General features: G+C 35.6%; 1 protein-coding gene across 2 annotated transcripts in view; it reads right to left on the bottom strand.

Moving 5' to 3' along the window:
* MYEF2 (myelin expression factor 2) overlaps positions 1-19,532 on the bottom strand; it is a 30,258-nt gene extending 10,726 nt beyond the window's left edge. For both annotated transcript variants that reach the window (XM_014852915.3, XM_014852921.3), the window contains exons 1-10: positions 19,231-19,532; positions 14,082-14,290; positions 12,793-12,845; positions 11,541-11,548; positions 11,344-11,437; positions 7,355-7,546; positions 6,510-6,663; positions 5,910-5,959; positions 5,729-5,792; positions 482-583 (exon numbers count right to left, since the gene is read on the bottom strand). In XM_014852915.3, coding sequence (XP_014708401.1) covers positions 482-583; positions 5,729-5,792; positions 5,910-5,959; positions 6,510-6,663; positions 7,355-7,546; positions 11,344-11,437; positions 11,541-11,548; positions 12,793-12,845; positions 14,082-14,290; positions 19,231-19,391 — 1,087 coding nt within the window. In that variant the 5' untranslated portion in view covers positions 19,392-19,532. The remainder of the gene's footprint in view (positions 1-481; positions 584-5,728; positions 5,793-5,909; positions 5,960-6,509; positions 6,664-7,354; positions 7,547-11,343; positions 11,438-11,540; positions 11,549-12,792; positions 12,846-14,081; positions 14,291-19,230) is intronic.
* Between the last annotated feature and the right edge of the window lie 1,606 nt (positions 19,533-21,138).

Below are 21,138 nucleotides of genomic sequence, written 5' to 3'. Positions count from 1 at the left end.
AAGAGTATAAAAGGGTTCTGAAACCAAAAAATTTAAAAACCAATCTTCAAAGATAAACTCTAAGTTAGCAGAGGCAAAGAGCCAAATAGCTATCTGAAAAGCTACCTTCCCAGCTAGATATACAAATTTAAATTGCTTATGATAAGGTAGCATTTCAGCCATTCCACAAATACTGTAGATCCATGATACATAAGGCGCTATGTTGAACATTCTCCCTCTGCCTCAAAGACGTTTTAAAATCCAAAATACTAAAAGGCTAGCTACAACACAGCTGGCCTCACAGGAACCGTCCTGACCTTTGCCCATCTTCTTTCATGTTCTCTGCTACCAAGGTTTCATTCCTTTTTCAGACTGAAGTAACATCCTAAATATTCAACTATAAAATAGAGTCCTTTAAACATTATTACAAACTAGTAAATGTAAGCTTTATAATCTAGCAAATGTATCACTTACAAAGAAATAAGCCAGCTAGAATACTCACCACTGGGACCTAAATTTCCCATTACCCCTCCTATGTTCAGCTGGCTGGCACTAATAGGCTGTCCACCTGGACCAAGTCCCATTCCAATGCCTCCAAGACCACCTAAAGCACAAAGAAGAAGAATATTACCAACTCATAGATGATAAACTGGCCCTAATTCTTTTTAAAAGCTGTATGGCTGTAGTGGTATTTCTACAATGTGTCAGATTTGTAAATAAGAGCACTGGTTCTTGTTTTCAATGGAATGCAGCACATTGAAGCCTCACTATAATATTCCTTATTAAGGAGAAGAGTTTTATGAAGCAGGTCTATCTTATATCCCAGTTAAAGGCATATGGAAAAGGACTAATGAAATCACAAGAGGATTTTGAAAAATACTCTATCACTTTATAAATGGTATACATATCTGAAAACGAGAATCTTGCTTAAATTTGCAGAACCACTTAAAATCTAAGAATTACTTTTAAGATGGTTCAAATCAAACTAAAAAGTCAACGAGCATGAAAATATAACAAATATAGCAAATGTTACATTAACCAGTTTGATCATTTACACATCTATTTACATTTATATGGCACCTTAAGTGTTTTCAAATCTATTATCCATCACGGGAAATTCTTGAGACCTTAAGTTACTTGTCCGATGCCATTTAGCTATGTGATTAAGCTATGGCTAGAGTTTAAGTCTTCTGTCTCTAAATCCAGTATTCTTTTTACTACCTCTCTTAAAATAAACTAAATTCATTGAAAATAGACTTTTAGAAGATAATTTGATGACCCTAAGACAGTAGAACTAATTAACATTTGAATGGGAACTGTTTTATTCTGCTAAATCGGAGTATGGTTTTAAAGTTCTTGGTAGTCAATGTAGCATTTAATAAGTGACAGGGGGTGAGAAAATGAAATACTTTTCTTTCTTTTTTAAGATAGAGTACAGAAGCATGTTGTGTTAAATTGGAAAGATCAACGTGATCTAGTAAAAAAAAAAGGATACCTTTTTTCAGCTTAGTCCCTAAAAATGGTCCAACTGAAAGCAACAGCACATTTTACTATCAACAATGCTCATGTCTACACCTAGCACTCATATTTTCATTTTTAATATCATTCTTTACTAAAAGGAACCAGGACTCCTTGAAAGTAGGCCAATCTCATGTCTTAAAACAAGAAAAATCTTCATGGATCTGGGAAATCCTGTTTTTACCAAAAAGTAAGAATATCAGAGGCACAGAAAATGAGGAGGCTCCCATTTGCCAAGTTATATCAATTTGAGCAAAGAAAGGGAGGGAAAAAGGGAGAAAGAAAAAGTGGGGAGGTTAATAATGATTAACTTAGCTAAAACAACAAACTGATTCCGTCAAAGTATTAAGAGTTCATATCATATCTTAATAGAGATGAGCATATAAAATTGTAAATCTCAAAAAGAACAGATACAAAAGAAGTATAAATATAACAGAGATATATTTTTATCTAAATAAGTAGAAGAGTATTATTAATAGTGGAAAAGGAAATTGGAAGTCCCTACACAAAGCCGGGACCTTGAAAGATGACACCCTGAGTGATAAGGTAAACTTGGTGGAGGCGGTAAAGGACTGCCCTATAAAGGGAGAAAGGGCAATATTCAAAGACACATGAGCTGAGAATTTTCCAAAATTTATTTTGAAAAACTGAATTCTCAAACTGCAAAACCCCTAACAGAATCCACACATACAAACGGCATCTCCAAGACAAAGATCTTAAAAATCAGTGACATGGAAAGCACAGCTCATCTATAAGGAAAGAAAATTCAAGTGATAGCTAACTTAACGGCAACAATGGAAGCCAGAAGACTGTGGAATATTTTCAAAGCACTGAAAGAAAATAACTATTGATCTCAAACTAACCAGTAAAACTATCTTTGAAGACATTTATGGCCAAACCAAAATTGGGAGAATTTACTAACAACAGATCCTCGTTGAAAGAGCTTTCAACATATATGCTTTAGGAGAAAAAATTAGTGCCAGGGTCTGTAAAATCAGAGAAAAGATGAGACACAAAAATGGTAAATAATACTAATGCCTAACTTGTGGGATTAACAAAACAATACAGAACTAAAACACTGAGCAATAAAAGCATACAACTGAATAGGAGATTAGAATTAAAGCACTCAAAGGTCACTATACTACTGACTAAAAAAATAACTATATTGGGCCAGCCCCATGGAAAAGTGCTTAAGTTCAGCGCTCTCTACTCCGGTGGCCTGGGTTTGGATCCTGGGCATGAACCTACAAGCTCATCAGCCATGCTGTGGCAGTGACCCACATATAGGGTGAAGACAGACTGGCACAGATGTTAGCTCAGGGCTAATCCTCCTCAAGCAAAAAAGATAACAGATGTTAGCAGGGGGCTAATCTTCTTCAATAACAAAAAAGGAAAAATAATAATTACATTAACTTCAGACTTTATATAAACATATAAAAAATATCCATGATAACCACTAAAAGAGAAAGCAAGAGAGAAGAAAAATAAACATTTGTAAAAAGTAGAAAAACAGAAGACAAAATAAGACAATTGAATTAATCCAAATAAATCAAGGAATGTGAATAAACAAAACAAAGCTATTGTATCTACATTAATATTACACAAAAGACTTAAAGGTGGTTACTAAAAATAAAATCACTCTATAATGATAAAATTTTGATTCACTAGGAAAATATATCCGTTCCAAAAACTTGGATGCACTTAGTAAATTAGATTCAAAATATTTAAAGAAAAAACAGACAAACCCACCATTCTAGTGAGAGATTTTACCTTACATATTTCTCGGGAATTGATAGCACAAGCAGAGAAAATTATTAGTAGATCCATGAGACAATTTAGATGACTAATAAATTTGATTTAATGGACTTATAAAGAACAGCGCACTCAGCAAGCATACCTGGAATGTTTATAAAAACATGCCACATTTTAGGCCATAATGCAAAGTCCAAACTAATTCCAAAGAACCACAATCATATAGACCGTCTTCTCTGACCACACTGCTGAGTTAGAAGTAAGGAAAAAAATACATGCGGAAATTCAAAAATACATGGCTTAAGAAAAAAATCATAATGGTAATTTAATAAAAACTAAATCACAATAAAAATACTCCATAGTAAATCCTGTGTACAGCAGCTAAATTTATAGTCATAACTACTTATAGTAGAAAAGAGAGGATGCAAATTAGTGAGGTAAACTTTCAACTTAGGGAGTTAGGACAGAAATAAGAGACTGAACCCAAAGAAACCGAGAGAAGAAAATAGCAAAGAGCAGAAATTAAAACAGAGAAAACGAAATTCACTTCTTTGGAAGTACTAATAAAACTGACAAATCTCTAACCAAAACTGACCAAGAAAGAAAGAGAAATTGCAAATCTTCAGAATTTAAAAGAAAACAGAACTACAGATGTGGTAAAAATTGAAGAGAGATTATTTTATGTTAGTAAATCTGAAAATGGACAGAAACGGTAAAATTTTTAGAAAAATAAGAAATTACCAAAACTGACTGAAGAATCAACAGAAAATACGAACAATGAGCAGTTGAAAATCTTGCCCCAAATAATACACCCAGGTCAGACAGTTTTACAAGTAATTTCTAGCAAACATTGAGAGAACAGGTCATTCCAATAGAAAAAGAACACTCCCCAACTTAGTGTTCTTCCTAGTAACAAAAAATTAGAATAACTTAAAAAACAAGAAAATATATAAAATATGGTATTAGCAGTTAAAATGAAGGAACTAGAGCCACATCTATCAACATAAATGAATCTCGAAAAGAGCAAGTTGCAGACTACTTTATACAATATGATGTCACTCACACCAAATTTTAAATTCAGCAAAACAATTCCAGATAATGTTTATGGATATATAAATTGTAGTCAGATTATTAAAACATAAATGTATTCATAAGTTGTTTCATCTGGGTAAGGTATCTGGTGGGAGGTGGGCAGGGGGGGCGGGAGAATCTCAATATTAACTGTAAAATTTTATTTTAAAGAAAAATCACCTAAAACAAATATGGCCTATACCAGCTACATGAGTAATTTTATTTTTGTCTGTGTATTTAAAATAGTTTATGATTAAAAATCTTTAATGATAACCAGAGAAGGCAGACTAAAATAGTAAGAACAAGAGCTAGTATTTATTGAATGTTTACATTATACCAGAACTGTTCTAAGTGCTGTATATATATTAATTCACACAATACTCATGCCAACCCCATGAAGTAGGTACTATTATCATCCTCATTTTGCAGATGGGGCATTGAGACACAGATGTTAAGTACATTACATTGTTGTTTTACAATCCTTTGGAAAACAATTTGATAATACTGATCAATGAACACACCTGAGAATCTACAAATCTACTTCAGGATATCTACCTTAAGGGAATAACCAAAAGCATAACAAAGATTTGTATAAAAAAAGACATGAATTGTTCCGTTGGTGATTAAAGGAAAAAAAGTTAAAACACCTAAATATACATAACAGTGAAGTAGTTATGGAACACCCATATGATAGACTATTATACAGCCAATAAAAATACTTGGTGCGGCTGGCCCCATCGCCAAGTGGTTAAGTTCGTGCACTCCGCTTCGACGGCTCACACTTTCGCTGGTTCAGATCCTGGGTGCAGACATGGTACCACTCGTCAGGCCACACTGAGGTGGCGAACCCACATGCCACAACTAGAAGGACCCACAACTAAATACACAAGTATGTACTGGGAGAATTTAGGGAGGAAAAGCAGGAAAAAAAAGAAGGTTGGCAACAGTTGTTAGCTCAGGTGCCAATCTTTAAAAAAAAAAACTTAGAAAGAATTTTCAACATGGAATAATGCTTATACTCTAATGTTAAAAAAATACAAAATTATTTATATGGTAGTGCTCAACTACATAAAAAATATACACAGAAGACTAGAAGAAAAAACAAAAATATTACAATGGTGGTTACTCGTGGGTGTTAAAATTATAAGGACTTTTCTCCTCCCTCTGTGGGTGAATGCACCAAAGTTTTTAGTATATACTCCTTTTATAATCAGGAAAAACTACCAAAAAGGGAAAAAATGGCACATATTTATCTTCTCAGTCTTCCTAAACAATCATGCCAAACTATCCCCACAATTTCAAACTAACCCTAAACTGTGGGCAACCTGGGACGTAGGCACAAAAATAAAGAGTTTTGCTTAGTATATAATGCAATTGAAAAAGAAGTCTAATAACAGCTTTTACTTACGGGGTAATTGTGGTGTTTTACTATCATGTGAACGGTAGTCTTCATGAGGGACAGACTTGTCATCCTAATTGCAAAAAAGTTTATTATATGGTTAACATATAAGTAAAAAGAGCTGTAACATAGAGGAGAGCAGATAAAAGATTTGAAGGTTGGAGGGTTGAAGTGATATGTAGGAACTCACCATTTTCACATGCATAGGTCTATCAAACAAAAACTGCCCATTGAACATAGCTGTTGGTTCAGTCAAGGAAAGCCAGTTAACGTGACTATAAAATTATGCTTGAACACAACACATTTTTAATAATCTTATTTAGAGTCAGGCTAACTCTAATATTTTAATCAATACCTTTAATATTTTACTTATTCGTATTAGTCTCTTCCATATACTCAAAGAAAAATCTTCAATTCTTTGCTTTATATTTTTATTTTATAAATAAAATACAACCTTCTAATTCAACCATTGAAACAAGAAAATTAACAAGGCTTCTTTTAAAGCAATTGCTTTAATGTACAATGGATTACATAACTGTCAACAGCATGTATACATACAACTAGTTGCCGTAGGGAGAGAAAGTAGAAAATGTTCATATCAGGCCTGTACAATACAGCTAATTCAAGTTTTAAGAGTGACTTTAGTACTTGGACATAGTAAAGGTTTTATGTGCTGGAGACTAAAGTCTAACACACATTTCTAAGCCATCCTTAAATTCCATGACCCCCACAACATGGTATCAAGCTTCTTCAACCTCATTAAATAATGCTCAAGTGTAAATCAGGATACAAATTGCTTGAACTGCTTCAATTGCTTGTTCAAAAGTGACTGTGCCCATTCCTCTGCTCTTGCCATCTTTGTCTTCTTTAATATCTGCCCGCTTTACAGTTCCAGCTATGCTGAACACTTCCTTTAGCTTCTTCCAACCAACTTTGAAGTCAAGCTTAACATAAAATTATATAGTTACATACCTAATAAACCCCTTCCCCATTTATAAATAATACAAACAAATCTTTTCTAAACTCTCAAAACTATAAAAAACTATAAGTCTTGTTAAACAGTGCATCAAGAGCATTCAACTAAAAACATCTTAAGCTGTTTAAAATCAGTTAAGCTACAATCCACATTGTTCCTCATCCTTAATTTTTTTTAATTCCCAAAACAGTCTGTCAACTGCTCAATCCTGCTTTGCACATTTGAAACTTGCACGTTTATTTTTAGTGAAATTCAGATTTTGGAAAGTATGGTTGATATTACTGACTTTTGGAAGCTTAGAACAAATGACAAACCAACTACGACGTGCACATTCACAAATATCAAAGCTAAAGAAAGAACTCCATTTACCAACATAAAAAAAAATCACACACAATAAAAGTAAGTCATTTCAAGAACTGCTTAAGTGTTTATAAAATCCACAGCTCTCTTTTAAAAAATCGTAACAACTTGTATTTACACTCTAACCTTATATATACAGACTTAAATTGGGGTTTTTACAATAATTACTGTTTTGCTTACTTTAGTTAAAAATAAGCAAAATGTTCTATAAATCTATAACCCATTCATCTAATTAAATAATCTCACGATTAGAACTAAATATCTGAATGATAAAAATTCAAACTAAAGCTTAAACTTACATTAGCAACAAAAATTGTGGAACCAAGTCTACCAGCCTGCAAATTACTGATAACCTCAGGAGGAATGTTTGGATTATTGAGAATGGAAGGTGGTAAATTCATCAACCCTGATCCCATATCAGGTACATGTCCTCCTGGAAATGATCCTCCTGTTCGTTGCAATGCCCTACGAGCATTTTCTCCATCAGGATCCTACAACACACATTGAACATTAAATGCCACCAGATACATCAGTAAGTCTATATCATCAAAACAACAACTTCAAATTCTACAGTAGCTATCCCATCTGGCTCAAATTATTGGCCCTCTTGAAGGGTGAGCTTTTTTTTCTCATCCAGAGAATTCCGTCCCATAAAAACCTGCGGACAGACAAAAGATTTCAGTCTCCAGGGATGTCAATTAAATACCTCTTTCCAATCACTAAAGTCACTTAAGAACTTGAAATTAGTTTACTTTTGCCCTCACACTAGTGTACAAGTATATGGCACACGAACATAAATATACATATACATCAAAGAGGAGCAAAATACTTACTGTGACTTGTCTTTTCAAAATGCAGTAATGGTGAATTTTCACCAGCAGATGCCCAATGTAATGCCAAATTCAGACTAATTGAAAGCTTTTCAATGTGAAGAGACTGTTATGAGACCCAGGAATACTGGGGTACAGGGGAACTATTATAATGTATAAATTATGTTCCTGCACAAAATACAATTATCCACCTTCTAACCTCTTTCCTCCCTCAATAGTGATTATGATCTGAGACGGAGGGAGAGGGGAGATAAAGAAAAGCTAAGTGTCCAAGTAAAGAATGAGACTAAACATTGCTTTTTTTAGTTCATTAACTTTACAAGAGAAATATTCTACCTTTAAACAAAATCAAAAAAGCAAGTTTAAACGTATTTCTCACTATCTTATTACACGGAATGGAAAAAACAAACAAAAAACCATGTAACACACTTACACACTATCATCTGCAATACCAAATGATTATGATAAGCGTAACCATCAACTCTATTTGCTGGCCTCAGTCTGGGAATACTAACAAAAATAAAGGTCGATGACTTTAACAAATTCTCTAGGAAGGCTGGGAGAACAAAAGGTGAAAGAGTGAGGGCAAGAATAAAGGTATTCTGGCTTCCAATGTATTTCTTGACCATGAAGGAAAAAAAGAACCACAGAAGAAAAGAAATGTTTTGAAGAATGCTATAAAACCTTTAAGTCAATAAATAATATATGCTTCGGGTCCAAGGTTTCAAAAACTTACACAAACACAAAATTTAGGATAGTGGTTACCTATGGAGGAAGGAGGAAGACACAGAAGGGGAGATGCTTCATGAACTATTAAGATAATTACGTTGTTTGTCCTTAACAGTCTTAACATTAAGAAAGCATACTGCTATGTTTTGATTTGTTTTTTTATGGGTATGAAAAATATATATAAAAATATATATACACAAAAAAAATACATACACATATACATATAGAATATATAAAGCATATATAAAATACAATTTATATAAAACAAATTACCTACTACGTAACATGGTTTTTATTCCTCTTTTCCCCTTGGATGTCAGCCTGCCAGTGACTACGTGCTATTGCTATTGGAGAGCCTATAATAAGTTTACAACTGCTACTAATCCCCATTTAATTAAATGAAAAAATGCAATTCTAATACCTGTTAAGAAACACTGGAAATATTTTTTTCTTTAGACTCTAACTAATAGTTCTCAGCATTAACCTCAGCCACTCATTTGTAAATCAGATATTCCCAGAAAAGGGACCTTTATGATATTAATCCAAAGAAGTTAATTGAATAAGGAACATCATTTAGCTAGGCCAAACTCAACCATTTTTTTCTTTTAAAAAAGTTAAAAATGGAAGTATCCTATATCACCTTGGATCACATAAGTCTATTCTAGGGTCTCCTAATTATTACTAAGGATCTATAAAGTACTAAAACTTAGAAGAACACAAAAAACATGGGCATGGCCTTTAGCATCCAATAAACGTTTTTTACAATTTAAAAAAAAAAAGACAATGAGAATCTAGAATACTTGTTTTTTGAAGAGGAACAGGAAATATAAAACAGAAAATCATAATCCTTAAAATAATAATTTCCCAAAATGGTGGCTGTTCTACAAATGTCACCCTTATAGGAAATTATTAGGATATCAACACATTCCTGGAACACTGGTCCTGGCTTATGCATAAAAACTACCAATAAATGGCTGGCACAGACCACAACACTCTAAACTTTCTCTACTAATTCTCACTTTCTCGTCAAAATATTTAAAATAAGTAAACAAATCCCAAGGCTCAAGCAGAATTAGAGGAATTCAGAAGCTGACTCCAATAAATGGTTTTGGGATAGTTTATTTGTTGGTAGCATCGCCTCTATTTTAAGCTATTGTCACCTCATACGCAGGAACAAAAGATGAACAACCAGTAACATTCCCACCTTGGACAGGAAACAACAATCACAATTATTATTACAGCTACTATTTATTATGTGGTTATAATATTTTGAGCACTATGCTATGTGCTTTATATAATAGTATCACAATTACAACAAATAGCTAACATTTATTAAATGTTTTACCTCTATTAACTCTGAGTCCTTAAAACATTATCAGATAGATTCTAGTAGTATTCCCATTTTAGTGATTAGGAAACAAAGAAATAGAGAGGTTAAGTAATTTGTCCTGGGTCACACAGATTCTCTGATTTCAGAGCCTGAGTCCTTTACCATGTACCTCATTTAATCCTCATAAAAACTCTACTGGATGAGCGTTATCAGCAGTAATATTATAATTACTGAGGTTTAAAGAATAAGTCACACAGCTAGAAAGTGATAGAGCCTAGATTCAAATCACTATCATCACTAAGTTATATGTGACTGACAGTGCTGCTCTACTACCAATGATTTGCATCCACGTTGGTGAAGACTCTTCTGGGTCCCAAAGTTACATCCTCTAACCTTTTTTAACACCAACTTTAGCAAGGATATACGCAAAAGTGATCTGTGATCAAACTATTCAGATAAGATTAACAACATGAACTAAAAGAAGACATGAAAATGGCTACTATTTAAGCTAATCATTTCCAAAGTCAATTACATTTAACTGTAAATAATTCTTTTATGTATCTTCTGATTATTCTTTTGTCAACATATTTATACTACTACAATTCCATACAAAGGAAACATCTCCATTTTAGGGGTTTCCAAGTTCCACTTATCTATTTTACTAACAGATTTATAACTTTTCTTTCTTTTGTTTTTGAGGAAGATTAACCCTGTGCTAACTGCTGCCAATCCTCCTCTTTTTGCTGAGGAAGACTGGCCCTAAGCTAACATCCGTGCTCATCCTCCTCTAGTTTATATATGGGACGCCTACCACAGCATGGCTTGCCAAGCGGTGCCATGTCCGCACCCGGGATCTGAACCAGTGAACCCCAGGCCGCCGAAGCGGAACATGTGAACTTAACCACTGTGCCACTGGGCCAGCCCCATAACTTTTCTTAAATTCATTCTGGCACAGTTTCAGGTAAATTTTATTAAAAGTGAGTATCAATTTTATTCAAATCCCTAAGGTATTTGTATTATTAAGCAACCTTTAATTATCAAATACAAGAATATCCACTATATTTCTCAAATTAAACATAATCTAAAAACTGGAAATGTCTATACCAAATAAAATCAGCACCTAAAGTGTGTCATCTTTAAATTTCTGTGTCCTGAAAGTTTTTTAAATCATGTACCTCTGCTTATAATAACTTGGAACAAATCAAATATATAGGATAACTGTTTAAGGGCAAATAGGAAATCATGTACAAGCAAAACTACCATCATTATATAATGCTTTAATAAGCATCTATGCTAAAAAATGTTGTTGTTAGATAAATACATTACCAAAGATGAAAATCCAAAGAAAACATGTTGTTATATTCAAATGTTTAAATTATTCCAATATAAGAAATCTTACCTCTTTAATGTTCAGGGGTCTTCCACTAAGATCATATTTGTTCATAGTTTCTAATGCTTTCTTTACAAATTCTTCATCTTTAAATTCCACCACACTTAATGGGGAAAAAATTTATAGGAAATGTTTATGTACTAAGATTTCTTTTTTTCCAATCAGAAGTTTAAATTTGACTTAAGATACTTAAAAAAAATTCTTACCCACAACCCTATATCCAGGCAGATTTTTGTCAATATATGCAAAAGAAAAAAAGTTTTAGATCAGTAGACAAAGTTAATGGTAGATTCTAACATTTAAGTCATCAAAAGCAATCAATAATACAATCATTTTTTGTCTTTATATCTCCAGAACATAACAGGCAACTGACCACAAATTTTCTGTAAATTTTTAAATCTATGTATTTAAGATAGTAGAATCCAGCATTTAACAAGCTTGGAGCACATTTTTACTTTTAGATGACTCTTCTTTAAGTTAAAACTAAAGTAATGTAATTGCAAAAATTCAATCAAAACTAATTCAAGGAAATAATTGAAGGCTACACTATACCTATCCTTACATTGTTACAAACATTGCTGAAAGCTATATTATTATGCACAAATAGTTTTTAATGTATATTTTAATCTTATTAAAAGCAAAATAGGAAACATTAACCTCATTTTTAACAAAGTTCTCTGTTAGAGAAAACTGGCTGCACACAATTTAACAGCATCCAGCTTTAAGTATGTAAAAAAACCACCTATGCTAGAGAAACAAATCTGTAGAATCATTTTTTAAACAATTCCTTTTCATTATTCCTGTTCAAAGCGCTATTTGAATGTAATGACAAAAGTTTTTATTTTTCATACATCCAACTGGTTTTTGCTAATATAATTAAACACTGTTAAAAGCCTTCCATTGCATTCTTCAGTACACTGCTTTCTTGTTAAAAATCAGTATCTACTATCAACCAATTCCTTCTATGTCGATTTAATCATCAATGTCCTTCGTACCAATTGGGCAGAGCACTGCCTCTTATGTGGTCCTGCAGCCTACCAAATTAAGCTCGTCAGCGTAAGTTTCAAACATACATTCTGAATTAACACCTTTAAGCTATAGGCCTCTCATAGAACTCTTAGGGAATATTGTCAATTCAGAGACTTTTAAAATATCCTTGAAGACATCAAAACACAACAAAAAAATCCTATATTAAAATCTATTGGCTAAGAAGAAGCATTACCTTAGAGCATTAGAAAAGTGAATGCCTTTTATGAGCATTTACAAAACCCATCCCTTCCAGGTAGCTGGTTTGGTTTGAGTATGTGTCAGACTTGCTAGTATAAAGCCTCAAATCTTGCATAATAAAGTAAAACAAAATGAAACTTAAGTTTCCAAAAACTGGTACAAGTATTATACAAAAAGTAAACTGCTGAGGAACTTTTAAACCTCAAGCAGATTATCGCCCACAGCACTTACCCTTGATTTTCCTTCCGCATCCTTAAAGAGCTCCACGTATGTAACCTCACCAACTACATAAGACATACAAAAGGAAGATACCAAGAAACAATACATTTAAACACCAATATCTTGCTTTACTGCACACCTGTGCACAACTCTACAGAAAAGCACCTATTATTCACCAACAATCAAAACCAGACCAACATACCTCCTGTCAATGGCTATGTAAATTTAACTAATTTTCAGAAATGTACATCATCCACATTCTCTAAAAAAGCTAACAACCATATTAACCTAATTCATACTACAGATCATATTTTGGCCAGCATGATATAGTTGGTGAACAAATGCACATATACATACAAATGGTCCCTTAGCCTATCATATTAAAAACATCAACATTAACACTTTTCAAATAACTTTAGTCGCCTACACACAACAGCTGTTTTAAGGTGACTTTCTACCTGAATGTCTTCAATCATGTTTGCCATCAGTAAACTAAATTTACAAGTCATGCTTCACAGCAAGCCACACACTTTCTAAATAGAGTCAATGAATAAAACCAATCAAATAGTTGTCACCTTACAACAGATACACCAAGGCAATTTTTTTTATTTATTAGAAAGAATCAGCCTCAAAGCCAAGTACATAGTTTGCAGGACTGTTGAAACTCAATTTTTCAAGAGATAACAAAACTAACTTTTACAAGATCAAATATTGAAATTATTTTTCCCCAAAACCAACCATGAATATAAAATAAGGGTTTTCAGGTTATTCTGAAAACAAAACTGCAACAGCAGTGACGCAATTTTAATATAGAACTGCAGAGACAGCATCATGGCATTCATGACAATGCAAACAAAATGAATTCCACAGCCGGATTCCAGACTCCACCAAGATAATAACAAAACAGCTTTTGGAAAAAAAATAATCAGACCTTATTATTCATACTTTAACACACTAAATGTATTGCTTAACTAATGCAACAGTCCTATATAAAAATCTATAAAAACTTCAACTAGGCAAAGCAATCACTTTAACAAAATTCTTGGTGGCATGCACATGCTGGCTCGCTACTATCCCACTAAAATGGCAAAAAAAAAAAACCACTTCATTTATCCATACTACCTTGTAAGGAAATTGTGTCAAGTGAAAGAAGAGGAAAAGATTAATTCATGTGTCAAGAAACAAAACAAAAATCCATTTTTTGAGGCTGTGTGGCTCAGAGGAATAAAAAAGTTTGCTTAGCTCCCCCCAGCCCCTCTACATGAAGATTATCCAACAGTGGGTTTATCAGAGCTGGTTACCTTTTTCTCTCATTAGATCTTTAATAGCTTGCCATTTCATGTCATAGGGAATGTTGCTAATAAAAACTCTGTTACGATTTGGACCCTTCTTTTCTCCAGTGCCCGAATTCTTGTCTTTTGAATAAGGATGAAATCTATTAGCCTTCTTATTTCCTGTAGACTTTTCTTTTAATTCAGATTTCTCTTCTTTCACTGATTCATTATTCTCTCTATGAATTAAAAACAAAACAACAAAAAGAAAACCTCAGTCATGCTTCTAACAATGGAAGTCTACATTAAATATTTCATATTTACCACCTTATTTTACAAAACTCTCCACTAAGTTAGACCTCGGCAAAGCAGCTGGAGAGTCAGCCGCTGGCTCTGAAATTATCCAATGCCATTTCAAAGCAACGATTTGGGCTTATGACCAACTTCTCACTTAACAGCCCTCCATTTTTTCCATATTAAATAGCTGCAGCATCCAAACAATCACCCAGTTTTTCCCATCACAATACTTAATAAATGTTATTAGAACCCAACAAGACGGGAAAACCAGCAATTTTATTCCTACAGTATGTAAAACTGCCACCTTTAATGGAGAATTAACTTTCTGGGCCCCATTCACAACTCTAAAAAACCTAATTTACAAAATGATACCCTGAAAAAGTTTATCTCAAACATTAATGGTTTCTTTCCAGAACTTTTCTCCTCCACTGCTTAAAAACATAATTAAAATACATAGTAGTAGCTATTTATGTATACACTCCCATACGACTCTCGTAAGTTTTTTCTATTCCCAATTTTGATAAACAGAAAACTGATAAGGTATCCTACTATTTTCATGCTCAAGATTTTCTGCGTTTTAAGCTATAAGCTAGGATAGAGTACTTCATAGAGTCATGCCATTATATTAGTGCCTATTACCTATAAAGGAGGGGTGAGGTGAAGGGGGGAAGCAGTACTTAAACGTAATGTGAACCAGGCTTTTATAAATCTACTTTTTAATGAGGCCCTAACTAGAAAAATATTTAATTTGTAAGACTGTAAGCACAATGCAAGTATATGATGCTATCCACTAACCACCCATAAAATCTAAGCATATACTTAAAGTAAATCCCATAAATAAAACTCTCGATATCTATTTTAAAATACAATTTACTTGTCAAAAGGAACCTTTTTTTACAGAAGTAACAATAGGTTTATTTTAAATCACTAATTACTCTAGTGAATTAACAACTAATTAAAACTTTGATCTTAAGGCAATTTTTCACAGACATATAGTAACAAAAAGCTCTGGGAATGACATTCAGGAATTCAAACCTTTTAAAGCTTCCTGGATTATTCTGACAACCAACTAGGTTTCCTTATCCAGGCTCTAAATTATCTTCTGAGCCAAGCGACTGTGGGAATCTCCACATTGCAGCGCACCACATACACCTCTTACTGGAGTCACTCGTTCCAGGATATACTGAACTTTTTAGACACTACTTTTCCGCACAGGTAACAACACAGCCATAAACACAGTATGTAAAACTCTGTAAGAACAAAAACTATCTGTGTTGCTATCAGCAGCATCTCACATGATAGCCGCACATGACATGCTCTCCATAAATATTAATTTTCGAATGAACGGTCAATTAAGAACCCATACTCATCTGAGCACAGATGGTGCTGCTGTCTGCCAGAAAAACTGCTAAAATCAAGACAGAGACATTAGGGCCAAACTTGTTTTACCACCTTTTCAGACCTTGACAGAGACACCTTCACTGCCAAACATCTTCCCTCATCAGAAATGGCACAGCCTGGAAGTGATCTTCTCTCAAGAACCTACCTGTCTGAACAGAGTGGCAGCGAGCACTGAAAATGGCAACAAGGAGCCGAAAGGCACAGAGGCCTTTTCTCTGGTTTCTGGGTATAGTAGATACAAGAATAAACCCTTCTTTTTAATCCCCAAGAGAACCCATTGACATAGAAGGCTGAATTCAATGAATGTTTTTAAAATAACTAAGTCTCTGTTCAGGTGAGAAGACCTCTATATGGGCTCTAGCTAAATACCCTTTTCCCCTGCCTATTTTCTTCCTGGATGAAACCAGGCGTCAAAATTGCACAAAGGTCTGAAGTAATCGCTATGTCCCTCTCTTCTTACACAGATGTTGTAAGCATTTGCTTACAACCACCTGACAATTCCATTAAAAAGCAGTAATATTATGCAGGATACCCTCTTTAAAATATTTACTCAAAGGATGACCAGAAAGAGCAATTTTTTCCAGCTTTCCCCAATTAGTGGCATCTTAAAGATAAACTGCTCATGTACAATGCATAAATTATCTATGGAAGGCAGATCAGTTTAGTGGTCAGAGGTATGGTCTGACTATTAAGAAACTATAATTACTCAATTTCTGAACTCTTTCTATGTCATAAATACACTGTGGAAGAGACAGTAAAAATACACATGAAAACCCTTAGGGAAATGATGCTACATAATATTAAAATATTGACACTATATCTAGAATTCCATGTAATAATTCCCAAACCATTCATTTAGGAAAACCACCCTGTTAATGCACTTGAAATACTGTGACTATTCTAATTCACAAAAACATTACCTACTCAAGACTAAATTATGTCTACCCAAATAACATATATTTCTGAAACATCAATATCCAACATCAAATGAGTAAACATAATTTATGACTTAAAAAAGCATAATGTTACAGAATGAGATCCAAAATTAAGCCCAGTTTCATTCTTTACTCCTAATATGCTTAAAAAAAAACACTATTCTACTTCAACCACCTCACCTTGCGCCAATGCTTAATATTTTATACAAGTACCCTAATGTCATGTACTCCAAGATGTTACTATACCACATATGAATAAGGAAGAGCTATAAAAAATACTGCTATTTTTCCTGCTATCCACTTAAGAAAAGGAGTTAGTATACCATTTTGGCATAATGGACTAGACCTAGGGAAAAATCTTTAATTTCTTGTCAAAGGATGTGAACATGCCAACTAAATCCTCTGTATATGAGTTTCATGATCCTAAAAGTTCACTTCTGCATTTCTTAAACAAATATTTACTGGGCCTCTTTAAGTATAAGGCATTGGGCATACAAAGATAAGACATGGTAGTCTCCATCCTGAACGACTATGGATTAACCTCAACACAAGTCACTTCAATCCTGATAACAAGTGGCACTGTGTTGACTTCTAAGCAATATATGTTTTAAGGCAATATTTGGTAATTTTTATCATGTCTATGAATTCTTATCATTAAAAACATATGGTAATCAACTCAAGGTTTACATTTTGGGTTGTTAACTATTCCAGTTGGTTCACAGGATCAAAAGAAGGTTTTTAGGGTGAGAGAGGTAAATGTACCTAGTTATTCAGTGAGTGGCCCATGCTGGACCATTATGTGTTCTTACAGAATAGATAGTACAAAAAACCCCTGTGAGTAAATTGGCCTCTTAACTTCTGAGAAAAGAAGAGGGAGAGAGACAAATTGTAAGCAATATGAAAAGAATCTGCATTTGTATTTACTAGTAACATTTCTTAATTTCTTCACCTTTTATTTTCCTCTCCCTCAATTAGAAACGAAAGAAATTCTTTTCCCACCTCTGTCTTCTCCATCTAGCTAAATCACAAAGAGACTTTAAAAGGGATTAGAGACTTTTAGACCTGATGGAGACTTTTAGATACCAGCTTTACCTGTAAAGACACTACATTATTACACTAATCATACCCAAGTATAGTAGGGCTTCTCTCTGTAATTCAAGGCTGTACTATTTGTTCGGGAGAAAAGGGTGCAGACTCACGTTTAGACATAAATAAAAAGCACATATTTTAAGTTTATCAATCCAGTGGTTTTCATTCGTATTTATGATGCTAAATCCCTGAAAGCCCACATTTTGGTGGGCACGGCAGAAAGTGCTTCGCTCACTTTCTGGTTCCTCAGTTACCGAAGTGCATCACTTTCCAACCAGGAGCACAGTCCACTGAGATCGAATCTCATAAACCTGCACCTCTATTCTGCCTGGAAGATGCTGCCTATTCTACTCAAACCCAATTAAGAGCAAGAGTGTCATAAACCAGCTGGGAGAGCCACCTTATCTGCAATCAACTCTCACATAGACTGGTCCAGGTCTTACCATCCTTTTACAAACATTTTTATACAAAAGTAAGAATGATATTTCCCTTTCCTATTTCAATGTGAGCATATGTTCACTGCTTTCTACTCTGAGGCATAAGTGAGTGAAGGAAAAGGATATTTCCACTAAATTATTAACCTACTTTCAACTTCAGGTTTAAAGAGCTGGGCATATGAAAATAAATGCCTGACTGCATATCCCCCCCATAACAGAACAAAGGACAGCATAACATTTCCTTACACTAGAAATTATTAGGAATTCGAGTCGACTAGATTCTTTATAGGCACTGATAGCCGCAATCTTAAAAGTAGTGGATTTTCTTTAATTAAAAAACATCTTATTTTATCATGATACCATAATTAAGAACCTACCATCATACTGCGTTTTTTAAAAATAGCCTGCATGGCTGACAAACATGGGGGGGGGGGGCGGTTAGGCACCACGCATATTTCCCTTTTATTAAAGTACCTCGCCAATTCGAGAGGAACACAATGGCTTCGGTCTAACAGCACATTATTAAACTTCCGCCTGGTATATATCAGTTGGGAAATGATTACCTACTTTAGAAAACAACCACAAAACACTGAACTTGTAAAGCTCAGAAGGAGGCCGGGAGCTGGGAGGACCTTCCTCTCCGATCCGTTCTGGGTGCTTAAGGAGGAAATGTCCGATGATGTCATCCCTAGATACTCCCTAGTGATGGACACTAACTACTGGTCTTTCACAGCGGGACCATCTTATCGCAAACCGTGGCGGCCGCCGAGCTTTGCTCAAACGTTCTCCAGCCGAAGCCAGGAGAGAGGGGGTACCCCGGCGTTCTCGGGCTGGAAGTCGGGGAGGGGACCCCCGGCCCGCACCCCGGTTCCGCGGGCCCAGGAGCGGCCCGGCTGCACCTGCTCCTGCCGCCGCCACGGCCCGGGGGCGGTGACCCTTCCCCGAGGCCCGGCCCGGCCTCGCCCCCAGGCCGACTCCCCGCCCTCCGCCTCCCCCGGGCCCCCGAGGAAAAGACAATACATTTTAACGCCATTGGAGCTGCTGCTGTGCGGCGGCGGCTGCTTCTCCGGCTCCGGGGGGTGCGGTTCTCGCCGCGGCTCGCCCGGCGGCTCGGCGGGCTGCTGATGCGGGCTGTCGTCGCCAGCGGCCCGGAGCACCTCGGGCTTCTCGGCGTCCGCCATCCCGCCGCCGCTGCCTGCGCCTCGGCCGCCTGCGCTGAGGGGCTCCGAGCGCGACAATGGCGGCGGCCGGGGAAGCGGTAACGGATCCCGATTTGAAAAGGCCCCGAGCGCTCAGTTGCCCGGATCTCGCGAGAACCGGTCGGGGCTGGGAGACTGGGAGACTGTACGAGCAGGGTGTGGAGGGGTGGGAGTGCGGGGGGGAGGGGACAGGAGGGGAGCGAAGGGGTGGCGGGTCAGGGCTGCCATTGCCGCCGTCGGCCCTGCTCCAGCCCGGGAGGGCCTGAATTGCCCAGAAGTCCCTGGTGGAGCCATGTTCTGACCACCGGCCCGCTGGTCGCATGGCACCCAATGGGGTCTTCGCTTACAAAAGTCGTCTCTGGGTGTTAGAAACCCCTAGAGCTCTGAAACTCACTATTCAACTCCTTCCTTGTAGGGGCAGTTTAAATTAGAGAGGCACGCAACACTTTGCATCTTTAAAGACATCTACAAATCCTTAGATTTCCATTAGAAATCCTTTGAATAATACAAATAAATGACTTGCCACTTCAATGCCTAGGCACCCTGTGGACATTCAGTAAATAGTTATTGATGACTGGTTGCAATTCACCAAAATGAATGGCTTTGAATTTCTTTGAGTTCTGGTTGTTCTTGAGAATGAGGCTTACCTTAGAACTCAGCTATCAGCTTGCAAAAGGAAGACTTAAGTTTTTTAATTCTCCAGGCAACAATCAATGAGCAGAATCTATAATTTTCATAAAAAATCTTGTGCTAGATTGGCTAATAATGGACATTTTGGGTTTTGGTTGTGTTTATTATATGCTGAGGGAAATTATATTTGAAGCAGTTATAGGCTCTCAAACAAATTTAATTACCTATGGAGTTTTAAAATATAGTCATAGATGTTTCCCCTAAGTATGAAAAAGAAACCCATTAAACTTTATCAACTCCCAACTCTTGAGTACAATAATGTTTAACATTGAAATAACCTTTTTTGGTTGAAAAGTTCAAAGACCTTCTCAAATGTTCCTTTTCATTTGAAACTAATAACATAATTTCCTCAATTTCCCCATTCTTTGATATTTCAATATGTAGGTTTCTGCCCTCAACAAAAAAATACCATAAAATATGCGATGCTGTGCCAGAAGAGTTGAGCTACTTCATCAAACACACACATACAAAAGTCAGAGCAGTTGTAATCAGGATGAATACACTTAGTAAAATACTGTGGTTTAGGGTGCTACTGACATTGTTTCATAAACACAACACATGCTATTGTAGTTGCTGCATAAATTGTTTCTCCTCAGTCAATCCCAAGACTTGGTGTTTGGAGTAGCAGAAAGGGCATTGGATTTCCACACAGAAAAGCTGGGTTAGAGCCCCAGCTCTGGCACTTTCTGCCTGTAAGTCCGTGGGCAAGTCACTTAACTTCTTAATCCTTCCATAATAAATAAGGATAATAATACCTACCTTTCAGGATTAAGGAGGATTAAAAGAAAGCACTTTATGTAGGGCAAAGTGCTATATGAATATAAAGTAATGTTACAATTCCCTCTCTCTGGGCTGGGCAGGGTTTCACTCAAAGAGAAGTCAGATGATTTTCTCATAGAACTGAATTATAAGATCTTTCACAACATTTGTCACTCTCTTGTTATGCTTTTGCTATAGTTGAATTTAATGATGAAAATTTAACCCTGCAGTCCTTAGTACAGTATATTCTTGCAAAATCCTTCAATAGACTCAGTTTAAT

Source organism: Equus asinus, chromosome 2, assembly GCF_041296235.1.
Source record: "Equus asinus isolate D_3611 breed Donkey chromosome 2, EquAss-T2T_v2, whole genome shotgun sequence".
NCBI classification, from domain to species: Eukaryota; Metazoa; Chordata; class Mammalia; order Perissodactyla; family Equidae; genus Equus; species Equus asinus.
The sequence above is the reverse complement of the archived record's forward strand: the minus strand, read 5'-3'. Positions and strand labels throughout refer to the sequence as shown.